This window comes from Ascaphus truei, chromosome 9 (assembly GCF_040206685.1).
Source record: "Ascaphus truei isolate aAscTru1 chromosome 9, aAscTru1.hap1, whole genome shotgun sequence".
Taxonomy (NCBI): Eukaryota; Metazoa; Chordata; class Amphibia; order Anura; family Ascaphidae; genus Ascaphus; species Ascaphus truei.
The window spans coordinates 31,386,296-31,403,834 of NC_134491.1; the positions used below are offsets into that span (position 1 = coordinate 31,386,296).

Here is a 17,539-nt window from a genome sequence, read left to right on the forward strand (position 1 = left end):
TCCGGAGGACATGGGCCCGTTTGCGCGGGTGCTGGGGCTGACCCCACCCGCGGCATGGATGCAGGATCAGCAGCAAGTCCCAGCCCAAAGCGAGGAGGAGGACAGCAACACCGAGCCGAGAAAAAGAGAAGCCTCAACACGCAGCAAGACGCCCAAACGCTGAGGGGACCGGCGGAGAAGTCGATCACGATCCAGCGTCGCCTATACTACCGAGATGTCTCTCAGCGCACACAACGCGGGAATAACTCCCCCACCACAGAGGGCCTAACATCGAAGGAACCCAGAAACCTAAGTCCAGACGCCCCAAGACGGAGAGGCATCCATTAAAGTTCGTGGCCGGACAGCCACAAAGATGTCCAAGTTTATAGTTAATTGTTTACCAGTTTTATCCCCTCGAGGAGGCGGCCCGACTGGCCCAGATTCCCACAGTTGTGGGCCAAACATGGCTCCGGAGGTCGGGGCCTGGGGGGAGGGGGGAGGGAGATGGTGGAACCCACAACATCATGGCGGAAGACTCCGAACAGTAAGTACTGCTCCCACAAAAAGCCCGCTGAGGCCCCCCCCTCCCCCCCCCCCCCCAGTGGGAACGGTCCCGGTTGCCGCTACTGAGTGACAGGCCCAGCCGCAGAGAGAGCCCCCCTTCCCCCCCCCCCTCCCTCCACTGGCCAAACCACGACCTCCCCCGGCAGGTGCTCGCACTCAAGGGGGCAAACAAAGATATACGTTCCTTGCTGGGATTGAGCTGACTCGCCAGAGTGTGACCGGATTTTGGCCCCAATAAAACACGAACAAGGGACATACTTGCTAATAGGCCAAGATGGCCTAATAAAGTTAAAACGTCACACAATATACAACCCTACCAACAAGCAAGCATATACTTTGCCAAGTAACCCATGTCTATTTAGAAAGGAATACACAGAACTTATCTCCCCCCCCCTTTTTTCACCCCCCACTATTCCCTTCCCCCTCCCCTCATTCCCCCCCCCTCCCCTCATTCCCCCCCCCTCCCCTCATTCCCCCCCCCCTCCCCTCATTCCCCCCCCTCATCCCCCCCCCTCCTCTCATTCCCCCCCCCTCCTCTCATTCCCCCCCCATCTCTCATTCCCCCCCCCTCCTCTCATTTCCCCCCCCCCTCCCCTCACTCCCCCCCTCTCCATTCCCTCCCCTCCCCTCTCTCCCCCCATTCCCCCCTCCCTCCTCTCATTTCCCCCCCCCTCCTCTCATCTCCCCCCCCCTCCTCTCATTCCCCCCCCCCTCCCTTCACTCCCCCCCTCTCCTCCCCCCTCCAAGCCCCCCCTCTCCCCCCTCCCTATCACCAGGGTTGCCCAAGACAAACCGTGTTACTCTGAGTCGTCTAGGATAATCTTAGCCTGAACTGAATGTCAACGCTGATTATATAATCTCAGGTGGAGAAACACATAATACTTGCCAAGCAGGCCGGCCGGATACAGACTGTGCTAAAACAAACGTCCATGAATGTTAACCATGTGAATGTATCACCTTATGCATACAGGTGAACTGTTGGATAAATATGTCTGCCTCCAATATAAAAACTAGAACAACATGTCCACCTCTTCCCCCGACCACCCCCTCCCCCCCACACCCGCCCCCCCCCCAACACTCCCCCCCCCCCACACCCGCCCCCCCCCCAACACTCCCCACCTCCCTCCTTCTCCCAAGGTTGCTCAAGGCAAACGGTATACTATTGAGGCGTTTGAAACATTATTAGCCTGAACTGAATGTTAACTGTGATAAAAATCCCCAGGCGTAGACATATATGAAACCTGCTAAGCATACTCGTTGGATACACACCACACAAAGACACACGTCCTTGAATGTTAACAAGGTAAATGTACCACTCCATGCATACAGTTGCACTATCTGATAAAAATGTTCATTCCAAATGTAAATGGTAGAACAGCATGCCTCCCCACCCCCCCCCCCTGCTCCCCTTCCCCCCCCCCTTCACCTAAGGTTACTTAAGGCAAATTGTGTACTTCAGAGACGTTTGAAATACTCCAGACCGGAACTGTATGTCAACTGTGATAATACACCCACAGACGTGGATATATATAATATGTGTCAAGCATGTTTGGTGGACACAAACCACGCAAAGGCGCACGACCTTGAAGATTAACCATGTAAATGTACCACCTATACATATATTAGAACTGTTGGATAAAAATGTCTGTCCCAAATGTAAAAAGCAGAGCAACATGTTCTCCCTTTCCCCTCCTTCTCCCCCCCTCCCTTCCTCCTCCCCCTCTTTCTCCCACCCACCCCCCCCAACCCCCCCCCTCCCCACCCCCTCTTCCCCCACCCCTCTACCCCCACCTTCCCCCCCCTCCCCCACTGCCTCCCCTCCACTCCTCCCCTCCCATCCCTTCACCCACCCACCCCCCCCCTCTCCCCACCCCCTCGGCCCTCCCCAAAGCCCCCCCCCCCCCCAATTATCCCACATCCCCTTCCCCCCGCCCCCCATACGCTCTCCAGTTAAAAAACCCGCGGTCAAGCATCACCAAAATAAGGTTGCCCACAAGGATCCTGCCCTGCTAAGTGCAAACAGGATAGGGTATCATGTACATAGTTTAGCTGAGTCTGCACCCTCGGCTTGTTGCTCCCCAGTTAAGGGGTTAACGGATTTCTCCCAACGGGCCTTAAGCCCAAATGCCGGTTAATAATACCGGTAGCAAATGCAGAGGATCCCTCGGAGACCTCTTTTCACTCTACTCTTTCCTGACGATTCTGTCCCGTCAGGCCCTTTATCCCTCCCCCCCTCCAGTACCTATCCTGCTGTGTCCAAACCCTTCCCCACACCCGAGGCCCAATGAAGTATCCCCCCCAGATCTAGACAGGTCCAGGCGACATAGTGTGCCGCTCCCCTCTCCCCCTCCTCTGAGGCCTACTGAAGCACTCAGCTCACACCTACCCTGCCTAGGTGAATTAAAATCCAAGACAAAACTCTTGACATGGGAATTCCAAGAGTTTCGGAGCCCAAAGCCCCGAAAGAAAACAAACAAAAATAATGTCCTCCATTAAACTGATATCAATTAATGCCAAGGGCCTTAACTCCCCGAGGAAAAGGAAACTAGTCCTAAGGGATTTGAAAAACTCCAAAGGGGATATAATTCTGATCCAGGAGACCCACTTTAACTCCCCGACCCCCCCCAACACATTCAGAAGTGTATTTCCCCAGGCATATTTCGCCTCGTCCCCAAGTAAAAAACGAGGAGTAGCTATTCTCTTCAGAGCAGGGACCCCCTTTGCGCTAACCAAGACTCAACCAGACCCAGACGGCCGATTTTTAATAGTTCAAGGGACATTATCAGGCACACCAATCACATTGGTCAATATCTATGCCCCTAATGAAAATCAAATCCCCTTCCTCAGAAAACTTCTTGAGTCACTGGATAGGCAATCCCTCGGATCTCTGATCATAGGCGGAGACTTTAACATGGTGGCCTCCCACACTCAAGATAAGTCAAGCCATACCACCGTCAACACTCCACCCTCTCAGGCCACATATATCTCACAATCCCGAAAAAAAGCCAAGAACTTTAGGGACATTATGGAGGAATTCGCTTTAGTGGATATCTGGAGGGCCCAGCACCAGAGTCAGAGGGACTACACCTTTTTCTCCTCCCCTCATCAGTCTTACTCGAGGATCGATTATTTTTTAGGTACAAAAAATGTTTTCCAGGCCTCTGCCCAGTCTAATATAGGATCTATCACCTGGTCTGATCACGCACCCATAGATCTCACCTTATCCCTACCCTTTGTTAAAAATACACAATACAAATGGAAGTTAAACGACTCCATGCTAAACTACCCAGACACGGAGACAACTATCCGACAGAAAATCTCACTATACTTCCAGCAGAATACGGGGTCTGCCTCCACCCCAGCCATGCTCTGGGAGGCCCATAAAGCCACAATTAGAGGAGATCTAATTTCCCTAGCCTCATACAAAAATAAAATAAAAAACAAACTCCAAAAAGAACTAACAGACAAAATTGCTCACCTTGAACAACAACACAAAGCCACAATGTCTAAAAAAATATTTAAACAACTAAACCTAACTAGGTCGGCCCTCAAACACTCTCAGTTGGAAGATGTCGAAAAGGCACTCAGGTGGACTAAACAAAAATACTTCGACAAGGGCAACAAGGCAGATAGACTGCTGGCCGCCAAACTTAGGGGAACCAGAGTTAAGTCCCAGATAACTCGTATTAAGACCAAAAAGGGACAGGTTACATACATTGAAAAAGAAATAGCGCAGGAATTTGCGGATTTCTACTCCGATCTATATAACCTACACCCCCCGGGACAAGACCAGGTCAGTCTTGACGCAATCTCCCATTATTTGGAGAAATGTTCCCTTCCAACATTGTCCAATGAGGAAATAAAGACACTCAATAAAAAGATAACACAGGAGGAATTAAAACAAGCCATAAGCTCTTTGAAACTATCCAAAGCCCCGGGCCCGGATGGCTTTTCTAACTCCTACTATAAAGTGTTCAGGTCTATCCTTTCACCTCACTTACTCAAAATGTTTAATTCATTTCTCCAAGGTGAACCAATCCCCACAACAATCACAGCCGCTAATCTAGCAATAATTCACAAAGAGGGTAGAGACCCGCTCCTCTGCGGGAATTATAGGCCCATCTCACTACTAAATACAGACCTCAAGATCTACAGCAAGATCCTAGCAAACAGGTTAAACCCAATTCTCCCTAGACTTATACACGTTGATCAAGTTGGTTTTGTGTCGGGAAGACAGGCCTCCGACAATACCCGCAAAATTGTGGATATAATTGACCACGTGCATCTCACAGGCTCCAAAGCAATGACCCTAAGTCTGGATGCCGAAAAGGCATTCGACAGAATCAAGTGGTCTTTCCTAGATCAAACCATGCAGAGGTTTGGCTTCTGTGGACCCTATCTAGAGGGAGTGAGAGCCCTCTACCAAAACCCCACGGCACATGTAAAACTCCCAGGGGGCCTCACAGACCCAATACAAATCAGGAATGGGACTAGACAGGGCTGTCCATTATCACCTCTCTTATTTGCCCTAACCATTGAGCCCCTCGCAGCCACAATTAGGGACGAAAAAAGTATAAAAGGAATCCCAATAGCAGACAGGGAGCATAAAATCTCCCTGTTTGCGGATGACGTGATTTTGACACTTGTGGACCCCCATGTCTCCCTTCCTAACCTCCAAAGAGCCCTAACCCAATTCGGAGCAGTCTCTGACTACAAAGTAAACATGGACAAGTCAGAGGCCCTAAATTTGTCCCTATCTGATCAAACATGGAAACTAATTCAAGCCAACTATAAGTATAAATGGAGTAATACCTGTATAAAATATCTGGGAGTTAAAATATCCAACTCCTATAATACACTTTATCAATATAACTACCCCCCCCTATTCGATCAAATCAAAAAAGATCTAGAAGCATGGAAAAAGTACCAGATATCGTGGTTTGGAAGGATAGCCTCGTTAAAAATGAATATCCTTCCAAGACTACTTTACTATTTCCAAACACTACCAATCCCCGTCCCACAAGCAATCTTAAAAAACGTCCAATCTCAATTTTCCCAATTTATCTGGAACGACAAAAAACCTAGAGTCCCCAGAACAGTAATGCTCTCGTCAAAAGAGAGAGGAGGTCTGGGTGTCCCCGACATAGTTAAATATTACCAAGCGACGCAATTGAAGCAGGCTGTAGTTTGGAATTGCGACCCGGCCATGGCTTCTTGGCTTGAAATAGAGACCTACTATGCGCGTCACAACCCCCTTCAGGTGGCAATGTGGTCCCCGAACAATAGCGGGATGGGTTCACAGAGGTATGAACTAGGAGCAATGAGATGCACGTGGAATGTATGGCTTAAAAGCAAAGGGAAGTACGGTCTGCTAGCATCCCCCTCCCAGCTCACACCACTCTTCGGGAACCCCAACTTCCCACCAGGGTGTTCCCCAAGACAATTTGACCAACTTCAGGGTCACAATATTAGCCTGGTTGCTGATCTGCTGCAGAAGGAAAGGATATTGACCTATCAAGAGCTAAAAGATAAATATCAGATAGAAGACCTACACCTATTTAAGTACCTCCAGGTACGCCACTTCCTGCTGGCACTCGCCCCAACCGCCAAATTCCCTCCACTCACCAGATTTGAATCCCTCTGCACTAAGACCACCCATCAAAGGGGACTGATATCAGAGATTTACAAAGGTCTGGAGATTACATCTCACGACCCAGACCATAGATATATGCAAAAATGGTCAGAGGACCTCCAACTCCAAATAGATAGAGAAGACTGGACAGAGATCTGGGAGCAAGCAACAAAAACTTCAATCTGTACAATAACAAAAGAAAACATCTATAAAATTATGTATCAGTGGTACCTGACTCCAGTCAGACTGAGCCAAATCTACCCCGGCACGCTGGACCTCTGCTGGCGGGGATGTGGTGAAAAGGGGGACATGGCCCACATTTGGTGGTCATGCCCGGAGATACAAAGGTTCTGGACCATGATCCAGGCGCTTATTTTTGGAGTGACAGGAATCTCCTTACCCCTCGACCCACTGACTCTGGTGCTGAACAAACCAATAGAAGATATCCCCTCCCCAATGTCCAGGCTCATCATGGCCATACTAACGGCAGCCAGGTGTTCTATAGCAGCAGCCTGGAAACAATTCAGGGCCCCCTCGAGAACCTCAGTGATCAGGAGAATAGAGGAAGTGATGTCTATGGAGAAGCTGACTGCCATGCTCCAGAAGAGGATGCCTCAATACCAAAATACCTGGGACCCTTGGATAGAGAGATAAGTTCTAAGAACGACAAGCGGAGGAAACCCTGAGCTAGACAAATCTATAATGATTCTAAGGGGAGGATCCTGGAACGGGCTCGGGGCCCCAAATTCCCACCCCCTGTTACCCTCTGTTAGTCTGCCCCCCCCCCTCCCCCTCCGGCCCTCTACATCTTTTCCTTGCTCTTTTCTTTCTTTCTCACCTCTTTTCTCACACTAGAAAAACGAGAAAAAAGATGTTGGTCATGATGTACCTAAACAATGGTAAAGGTCATGGGCCCATGACAACAATGTATGTATACTAATATGTGAACATGACCAATAAAAAGAAATTGTTATAAAAAAAAAAAAACACATGTATGATATTGCTTGGTCTGCAGCTTTAAAACAGACAATTCCACTTTAATAAGTAAAAGTCTTGCTTATACTGTATGCATGCATTTTCACATTAAGGTGTTAATATGCTAAAACAGGGCGCTGCACAAATTGGTTTTAATACATAAGGATTGTCTCTTCATTATATATGTTAAATGCATTATTAAAAACTATAAAGGATTTGAAGAATATGTTCTGTGTATTCATTTGTGTATAGTATCCTACCTAGATCTTGCAGGCAATAGACCCTCAAGTTAGGCTATCCATGTGTCAAAGCAATGTATAAGACAGCAGCGAGTATTGGGTAGTGGGTGGCTGTTTCTCCCTCTCGCCCAACTCCCTGTCTCTTACTCAAACCTCCAATGTCCTCACAGGTCCCACCCAACAAGCATAATACAGCAGAATAATTTGTTTGGGGTAAGAGGTAAAACCAAAAAAACTTACACGAACTGAAAATCGAGGACCAGCACTGCAAAAAACACACAGTTGTGCACACTGCGGAAGTGCTGCTGCTCCACAGCATCTGAAAACAAGGCGAGATTTCAGTCCAAAGAAGATGCAATAAAAGCAGGGAGTGGTTTCATAGTATAGAGAAACGATTATTTAAAGAAGTTACATTTTGGTGGGATAAATTTAGTCTTGGAACAATCCCTCAAATAAGAGAATACCTAGAGGGGCTTAGATTTAGGAAACGGCCTACAAACCGATTAGATAACCAGATTTCTGAAGGAATGGTTTGATGTATTAGAGGAGTGTTAGTTGATTCAATTATTAACTAAAGAAAGGGATGTCACACTAAAAGTTAAATAGGAAATTATGGAAGTAAAAGGGACAAATAGTTACGCTTACTAATGAGGAAAATCTAAGGGTATGCGAGAAGTATTAGGTGATATATTGGATAGATTGGAAAATAATATTATGGAATAGAAAAGGGATAACAATGGATTATTAATTGAAAAGGCAATACAATTGGTGAAGAAACCCAAATTGGGTATTAAGAGGAGATGATATAGTAGGTTCAATTAGATGACAGTACATAAGGAAGAGTGATTTATCAGGAACGGTCTGAGAGATATCAGCCCAATCTATATTTGAATAGATATGGAGAAGCATCTGAATGGTGTTTCTGATGAAAGGACATTATGAATGGAATAGAAATCAATGCGACACATACAGTATATAAAAAATGGTTATGAACAACAAAAACATCTTTAATAAAAACTATAATATGAGTAATGTACCAATCAGCTACAGTATAGAAGTAGGTCTGCAAAATGTATCTCGCCAAACAAGAATATGGAGGATGTTGAAATATTTATCATCTCCATTTTTAGAGAGACATCCAGAAGGACTTGGGGGCGATACGGAGGAGGCGAATTTATAAATATCCCCCCAAAACAGAATATCAGGTGTATTTAAAAAAAACTCAGAAATCAAAAATCCCAAAAAAGAGGAGGGGGGGGGGAGTCAGAGGAGGAAGAGGTAAGGGATCCCAAGAGGTGAGATTTGAATACAGAATGGGATATTTAATCTTTCTAGTCATAAACATGATTCAGTATTTGTACCGAATTAGAAGGTAAATGTACGTTATATATAAATTTACAAAAAAAATTAAAATTTGAGAAAATTAACATTACATATTCTTCCTTAATAAAGCTGGGACACATATTGATTTATTGCTTAACTTGATGTATCCATGTCTACATCCCACTATCATTTTATTCCTTTTTTTAATTTCTGTATCCCACATTATTTAACATTTGATTGTATAAAATGTATGTAATACTATTGCAAATAAAATACAAAGTTTAAAAATAAAATAAAGAAGGGACAATAAATGATAAAAAGCGAGAGGAACAAGGACATGGTTTTGATTGTCATATTCTAGTGGATAAATTAGAGGCTCTATTAGATGGTGGATTGGATTTCACGGAAAATGGGGTCTCTAAGGGATCTAGTTGATCTGTTTGACGATAGTTATGTATCTGGGGAAAGACCAATTTCCCATACTAAATTTAGACCTAAATCAGGGTTTTATCCTCGTGTCTGAAGGTCCTTGTATTGATTTATTTGGTAGATTAATAGAAGCTGAATTTCATAGGATGTGTGATAAATCAAAATGTTATACAATGAGGGATAATAGGAATAAGGAGAGAAGGGCTCTCAAGGAACTCAGATAATGGGAAATTAATTATTAGGCAAGCGGACAAGGGAGAAGGCATTGTCCGTTTATTGGGAGATACTTCACCATACATTCCCCTAAAATCTGACCCCACTAAACTGTATATTGATCTATTACAAGATCTTCTGACGTGCTGAAGAGAACATTCTAAATATTCATAAGTACAACTACATCTTGAATCATTTCCATAAAATACCCATTTTCTGTCATCTCCCAAAGGCCCACATGTCTATTTACCACCATTATTGCGCTTATCAGATCCTTTACCACGAATCTATCTGAACAAGTAAATTTTTTTTCTTTCCTCCTTGGTTTGTAAATTACCCTCCTTTTTGGGGGATACTATCGACATTCTAAACTCTTTAGAGCACTTTGTTTGAGGTGAAAACTATAGATGGGTCACCTCTCACTATACTTGTATAGATCACCAGGACGCTATACACGCAGTGTCATATTTTCGGAATAAAGGTAGTGGATTACCACTATCACAATGTTTATTTATTCTGGATAGTATTACATTTATGTTAGATCACAATTATTTTATTTTTGAATGTGACCTTCCGACAGTTTCGCGGTGGGAATTATAACTGTGATAGTTGTAACGTGCTCTTATATGCAAACGGATACTTTTATTTGTTCCTGACGTCCATAGCAACTGACGGGATATGCTCTGTATAGAGGTAAACGTTTGAACGATGAAGGCACATCTATGTGCAAATGAACAGCCACTAATGTCAGTCGCATATGTAAGTGTCTCTTAATGCATAGAATGACACAAGGGCCCGACAGCATTCAATTAACAGAGTACCCACACAAACAGCAGCAGTGTCAAGCATGCGAGAGAGAAAGGGATTTGCTCCTACTATGCACGCTGCTGCGTCCTGGTGGCAACAAAAATAAAGTACATCTGCACTAATACAAACTGTGTAGCATGTTAAACAATTAGCTTGACGTGAAAGCACTACATTAAGTCCCCCGTATCTAAGAGGCAATTGCTAGTAACTAATAACGTAGAGCATGTATCTTCAATCACCAACAGCCACTATTTACTCAAAACAGCAGAGTGGAGCCAGCTCACCTTTAAATCCTCTTGCGATATTAAAATCACTGTCCCCATCCTCAGAGCCGGATGATCCTCTTGATGTTAGCAGCTGCAGGACAAAGAACAACTCCAGGAAAATGTTTGGTACAAGATTTTCTGCAATGAAAGAGCAGTCAGGTTTTCAGACGAGTCTACCACATTAAACCCCCTTTGTGCCAGGGGGAGCTACAATGAATTGCTGGTCCCTTTGAAAGGTTAACAAATATGTGCCTCATTTATATCTGTTACACAGTACAAGAGGGGGAGGGGGTGGCAGGGGCGGGAGGGGCATTTTGCCCGGTTTGCAAACTCGGGTGCAAGCTTCGCTCATCTCGAATTGCAGATAATAGACTTGGCAATATTGTGTGGGGGCGAGGCAGCTACAAAGGCTACCAGGATATTATCATGCCTATGAGGTGTAGCTGGACGAGGGTAGAGCAGAACGGTCAGTGTCACGATATGAGCACCTAACTATTAAAAAAAAAAAAACGTAAGGAGAAAAGAAAAGCCAAACTAAAAAAAAAGGTAGTGGAAGGTCTGATTTATGAAAAAGGTTTCACATTAGAAATGTTGCCATAAAAAAAAAAACTGTGTAAAAAAATAATTTTTTGTCACAAGTGCAATGAAATCTGCTATAACTGGGTTTGTGCGTTTCTTTTGTCTATCTGCAATGGTTTAAGTATTGTAGTAGTTGCTAGTTCACCAGCACCCTTTTGCCTACCTGTTATACATGCAGAATAGAGCTCAGCAAGTATTTCCAGCTGCTTCCTACAAGAGACCTTGGCAAGGTCAGCAGAGGTCATCAGGCTGTCTGCAGGAAAATTTGTGCTTCGATTGTAGCTTTGTTTGGTAGGGGTGGTGGGATCCAATAGTAATCCTACCGGGGATGAGCTCTGCTGCAGCAATGTGGATCTGATAGCCGTGCAAGTGAATAATAAACCATTAATACATTTTGGGCATAAAAAAAAACACTTGGGCATATGGTTTGACTCCCATTTAACATGTGGGTTGCACATTGATACCCTGACATGCAAAACCTATGCCCAACTAGGTGTACTTTAGAGGAACAAATCCTCCCTAAGCCTGCTGGTCAGAAAGCGTATCGCACAGCAGATGCTAATGCCAATTATAGACTAAGAGGACATAGTATATAGCTCGGCACCCCAAACCCACCGTAGCAAACTTGATACACTCTCCAATTCAATATGCCGTTTTGTTCTCCAATGCAATTACAACACACATCACTGCGAAATGCTCAAAGAACTAGATTGGTCATCACTTGCGTCTAGGCGCAAAGTTCACCTTTCCTGTCTTGTCTTCAAATACGTTCTGGGCAAGCTACCCAGCTACCTGAACAAGCTCCTCACCCCTACCACATGCAGCACTTATCATCGGAGATCTGACTCCAAAAGACTGTTCACGAAAACGAGAGGTAACTCTCAATGTGTTACTTCCTGGTAAAACATTTTATAAATAAATATGTCCCAAATGTGTCCTTTTAAAAATGTAGTTTTTTTACTAGGTCGTTAACTTGTATGATTACTTACAGGAAATAAAAATATCACTTGTGAACACATTCAAATGCCTCACACAGGTCTGCGTCCTGCTTTCCCCCATTATCTCCTAGCATACAGATCTTCCACTGCAGCCAGGGATTCTGGGAAATGACATGCAAATGAGCACACAGTGCAAGTATTATTACTTAAATACTTATTTCAACAGATTACCTTATTTGTCCTGCTGATCACAACATACCTCTGGATTCTGGAACATTTCACCAGGATGTAGGTAGGTTGATGTAAAATAATTTTGTAGGACTCCTAAACAGCCACCACTATTAATGATCACCTGGTATATCTGTTTGCAGCAGAATTACTTTCTCATTTAAATATCAGCCCCTATATAGAATTTAACAAATGCACCTCTTTGGCACCACAGTGGCCAGCAATGTGATACAGTCCTCTCATGTGCTGAAGGAGTTAAGCTATGTGCAGTATATTGAATATTTACATACGTTTGAGAAGGTAGACCCAGGTTTCTAAGGCTGCGTCCGTGGTACTTCAGACCGGCGGACGCGTCCGCACGCTGAGCAAACAGACTGCCTTAAGGCAGTGTTCGCGTACATGCGCGTGCAGGCAGGAGGGGGCACGCAATGCGCGAGAAATCAGTTAAAACTGATTTCTCGGGCGTTCACGTGAGCGATTCGATCAATGAGGGCGAACCAGCTCCGTGACGTCACTAGGAATCCCCCGAGGAACGCCTCCCACGGCCTGAGTACTATGGCCAGGAAAGCACCTGCTTTCCCTCAGCCTCCACGCGTCTCCGCACGGGCTGCGGCACCATGTCCGCAGCCTTAGTCTACATGTTTAAGTACACTTAGGGTGTCACATTTTATAACAATTGTCTCTCGGAAAATACCAGACGAGAGATGGACCCCAAACACTACATTATATTTTGTAGTATACCTTGCCTTCCTCAGGATTTCCCTTTCCTCGTGCAGACTTCCTCCATACGATGGAGTACACTTCCCTTCTTGAACATTTGTAAAGGCTTCCACGTTCGTCTGATGCCTACTAATGTTGGACTGGCTGATAGGCGTAGAGGTGAAGCATGTCCGGGATTTAGTCAGCGAGTGCACGTCATTGACGGGCGTGGGATTGATTCTTCTGGATGGTTTAGATTTGCTGCACAAATCAGAGGAGGGCTAGTTACCGTCAACATGGAAAAGGGGGTTTAAGTTATAAAACTGTGCTTAAGTCAATGGTTTTACTGTACAAATTTCAGCTACAAGAGATTTGTGAATGGACTGCTTACTGCACCAATACAAACCTTTATGTGGCATTGTAGAATTGGCCATGCAGAGACTAATCGATTAAACAACTGTTACTATCAAATTACAAAAATATCTGTGATATGCGGTGATATACTGCATTGTATTGCATACAGATCTCTTCCAAATGGATCAGGAAACTAGAATACATGCTGCTTTAATTACGGTTTCTTACACTGGAGTAGACATGCTGTGCTGGCTAGATGACGTGTGCTGCAGTAATCTATTATATTCCACACTCTTGCTATGCGAAAAACACGTAATATACCCCTACAATCAGGGTGCAGTGTCCATAAAACCCAGCCTTGTAACATACAACAAATATCTCTAATAATATTAAGTTACCAACAACATAATTACTCAAATGCTGCAGTGCACAACAGAAAAGGGACATTCTCCCTTACCCAGCTGATCCAGAGGAGGCGCTCATGGGTGGGAACTCCTCCAAGTTGTTAAGATTTAGCTGGGAAATGGTGGGAGAAGAGATGGCCGCGTTTATGCCTCCTTGTTGTTTTCTCCTGTTTCCACTACACGAAGTGTTTGCCGCTTGGCTTTCCTCGTCGTTGAGTCTTCTGCCCAGATCCTTGGACATTTGGCGGCCAGATACATTCCCTGAGCTGTTGCTCTTTTTCCGGCTGCGTCTCTGTGTCTGCCCTTCTGGAGTGACCACTATAAAGTTCCCCAGGTTAACTCTCTGTGCTGACCGCTTGTCACTATAAGTCACCGGGCTACAGCCAAAGCTTGGGCTGCTCTGAATGATGCTTCTTCCAAAATCACTGCAGTTGGCAGACAGGCTTGACGCAGTCAAGAAAGAGGAGTCGCTGGAGGCAGAGGTGGAAGACGGGAACCAATTATCTGAAGCATAGGAGCTATTGGGAGTCTGGGCAAAAAGCTGCATTCGGCTCCCGCGTTGGCCAGACGAGTTACCAGACCTCCTCTCTGGCATTGTCCTTTGGTTGCCAATGTTACTGGGTTTCGATATAGCCTTGGCGTTGGGTGTCTTTGCTGGAGTAGAAGGCCCATTACTCAGAATCTGGCTGGTCTGCTCGCGCAAAAAGTTAAGCAGGAAAGGAACAACGTCCTTCCGCAGTAAAGTGAGAGAGGCAAGGCTGGAATCAACAGTATTCTCCTATCCAAATAGAAGAAATTAGGAGATCAAAAAGGATGAAAAAGATACAACAGGATCAAAACGACACACTATAACAGTATTTCTTAACCAGGGTATCGCGAGCCTCTGCCAATGGCATCGCAGCCCACGAGGAAGACATGCTGCCGGATGCTCAGCTGGTGCCCCCCCACAATGTTTGAAGACTGAGAGGCCGTTATCCGCCCTCTACTCGCTCTCCAAACCACCACAGGGAGAGAAGGCGGATGGCAGCCTCCCTACCATGAATGTGGAGGGTGTGATAGAGACATGTGAGGATTGCGCTCTGTGACAAAGGTGAGTATGTGGTGGGTGCATGCAAGAAAGCGGGTGGGTGCGGAGGGTTGGTGTGCGTTCAAGAAGGGGGGTTGGTTTGTACGAATGAGGACGAGTGTGGTGCGTTTGAGCGAGAAATGTTGCGTGCGGTCTAATGAGCCGGGGGTGCCCTGAGATTTTAAAATCTTCCAGGGTTTCCTGTGCTCAAAAAAAGGTTGAGAACCGTCCATTGTACCATTCTATTTATGCCTTATGGTACATACAGTTTTGTTGCATGTTAAATCCTGATTATTTCGCAAACAAAAATAAAATAAACTTCAATCTTGATCCCACTTGGCAAGTTTGTAATGGATATTTTGGGACTTTCATGACTTTCAATACTTTTCATTCTAAAAAACAAAAACAAATCCTAAAGTACTTACGACTGCTAACAATTTAACAATACTTTAGAGGAAAACCACTCGGTTGTCGTCACGAACGACAGCGGTGTACAAACTGGGGGGCGCGAGATTGTTTGCGGGGAGCGCGGGGTTTACAGAGGCCGGGGAAGCGGCGAAGGCCTCTGTAAACTGCAGTTACCTTGGCTCAGACGGTTTCAAATGACGCCGCGAGGTCAGGTGATGTCACGTTGCCATGGCAACATGACGTCATGACGCCCAAGCCGAGGTAAGACGGGGGGCGCACAGAGAGGGGACCAGCCGGCAGGGGGGCGCATGGAAAAAAGATTGCGCTCCCCTGTCGTACGGCACACCTGTAAGCACTTGACCTGCATACTGGACATGGGTTAATACACAGCTCGCAAACTGTGCCACTTTTCACTTTCACAAAGGTCGCTCAAATGAACAATATCTCCCTTCGATCCGTCTCCATATACAATCTGTCACGAACAGCACACTTGTGAGCACGTGACATATATGTAACCAGGGTCAATACACATGGCTACTCTAGCCAACTCACCTTTCGCCTCCGCAAGGTACTTTCAATGAGTTCATATTTACCCCTTACCCAATTGCAATCATATCTGTACGCTGCCACCACCCAAGAATTATGCAAATTAAATCTAGATCTGTCTGGGTCTAAGATCCCGGTTTATTAAAGAAAAACTATGCACTTAACACACACTGTTGCAGCAAAATGTGCCCGAAAATCTACTTTACTCTATACAAAGCCTGCAAACAGTTCATTCACAGCGCAAAGTATCACTTATTAAAGACATACAGCTATAATAAATGCAAAACCATTTCTTAAAACATAAGGATAAAACAAAAATCCCTATACAGTATGTTGCCATATACGTCATAGGTTTTTCCCAGAGAGGTCACTGGACTAAGAAAGATGAGAACACGTGTGTCTAATCCCAAAACACACCTCTTGTTGAATTCTACTCAATACAAAGTAGGACTTTTATATGCTAACTTCCGTTCATTGAGAACACCATAAGCTCACCCCTGTCGTAAATTAGCTACTTGGCTGACATGGCATAGGGGGGGAAAAATTCCTCTTTTGACCTTTAAAGTGAATTGATATATAAAAGGCCTCATAACTTTATTTCTATAATACTTCGACGTGAGTCACAGAAACAGATTCAGGCGGGTTTGACGAATGTAACAGGATTTTGGCAGACAACGTTTGAGCGACAAATGGCTCTGTCTGTGGCCACCTCCTAAACATGAAGCGTTTGGCATCATGTGATTTGTTTAATTGCAACAGTTACAAATATCTATCCGGTATACTTCAGAATAGGTGTCGGGTCCACACCATCTTCCTATTTTTGAATGGTAGGGTTAGTCACACCCCTTGGCACTCTGTAGAACCCTTCCAGGAATGCTTAGAAAGTACCTTTATAAAAATATCCCGTTTACTTGAGTGTCAGAAGAGACATAATTTCATCCAATCTCTGGCAAAACATATGTTCTTAACTCTAGATTCTATCAGTCCTATAAGCTAGGCCTGGCCAAGGGTTCAACAGGCCATAAAAACATTTGTATTTTTATGTCCAATTGCAACCACATGAACCCCTGATTGATTAAAATATTTAATACCCCTGTCATGATAATATCATGAGATATTAATGCATCTTACTGCACAGATTTAAAATGCATGTCTGCCTGAGTGGGATAACAAGAGTATGCCTACATTTGAGAATGTAAACTCCAACGTGCCTTTTTGAATGAATATAATGTACCTTAAATGACATAATTTTATATAATTTATGGGAGCGGCTCATAAATATTAAATCGTGGTAACTCCCAGATGGCTAATGTGGAGTAACAGGGTCTAGAGACCTTCAGGTGTTGAGTTACCACAAACCAATACTGGGTAAACAGACGGCCTGTGGCTAAGCAATACAAATAGTGGACCACATATACTAGTTTCAACTCTGGTAAAGAACTACACACACTTACGGCTTGGATTTCAGGGCAACACACTCGGTAGCATCACCGAAAAGTAACGCAACTTCTCAATGCTTCAATAAATGGATCATGAGTAGTAACAGCTCACTGCAGCCTAATAGTATAACAGAATAAAGGTCCACAGTAACATAGTCTCAAGGTTACAACTCGAGTACCTGGAACAAATACAATCTCAAATAACTTCCCACCACCATATTACATGAAATAGCAGAAAAGCCCCTAAAGCACAACCCTTCATAGTACTCACAAGTGACATACAGATGTATCATCTCCGGCAGCGAGGCAAGCACCGTGACTGCAGCTGCCCCGGAGGATTATCACTGTGGGGGGTCCGATGCGGAAGCATGGACCCCCCCCCCCAAACTGAAATGTCACAGCGGCACTATCCCTGGAGCCGCGGAGTCCTGCAACATCAGCACTCGGAGAA

The 17,539-nt window shown here is 44.9% G+C and overlaps 1 protein-coding gene across 3 annotated transcripts in view; it reads right to left on the reverse strand.

Annotated features, from left to right (window-relative positions):
• Positions 1-17,539, reverse strand: part of CDAN1 (codanin 1) — a 48,517-nt gene that overhangs the window by 24,649 nt on the left and 6,329 nt on the right. For all 3 annotated transcript variants that reach the window (XR_012803849.1, XM_075614256.1, XM_075614257.1), the window contains exons 2-6: positions 13,683-14,407; positions 12,914-13,132; positions 11,170-11,360; positions 10,446-10,565; positions 7,630-7,708 (exon numbers count right to left, since the gene is read on the reverse strand). Coding sequence is in view for 2 of the 3 variants with exons in the window: in XM_075614256.1 (XP_075470371.1) it covers positions 7,630-7,708; positions 10,446-10,565; positions 11,170-11,360; positions 12,914-13,132; positions 13,683-14,407 (1,334 nt within the window). In the remaining variant the exon portion in view is untranslated. The remainder of the gene's footprint in view (positions 1-7,629; positions 7,709-10,445; positions 10,566-11,169; positions 11,361-12,913; positions 13,133-13,682; positions 14,408-17,539) is intronic.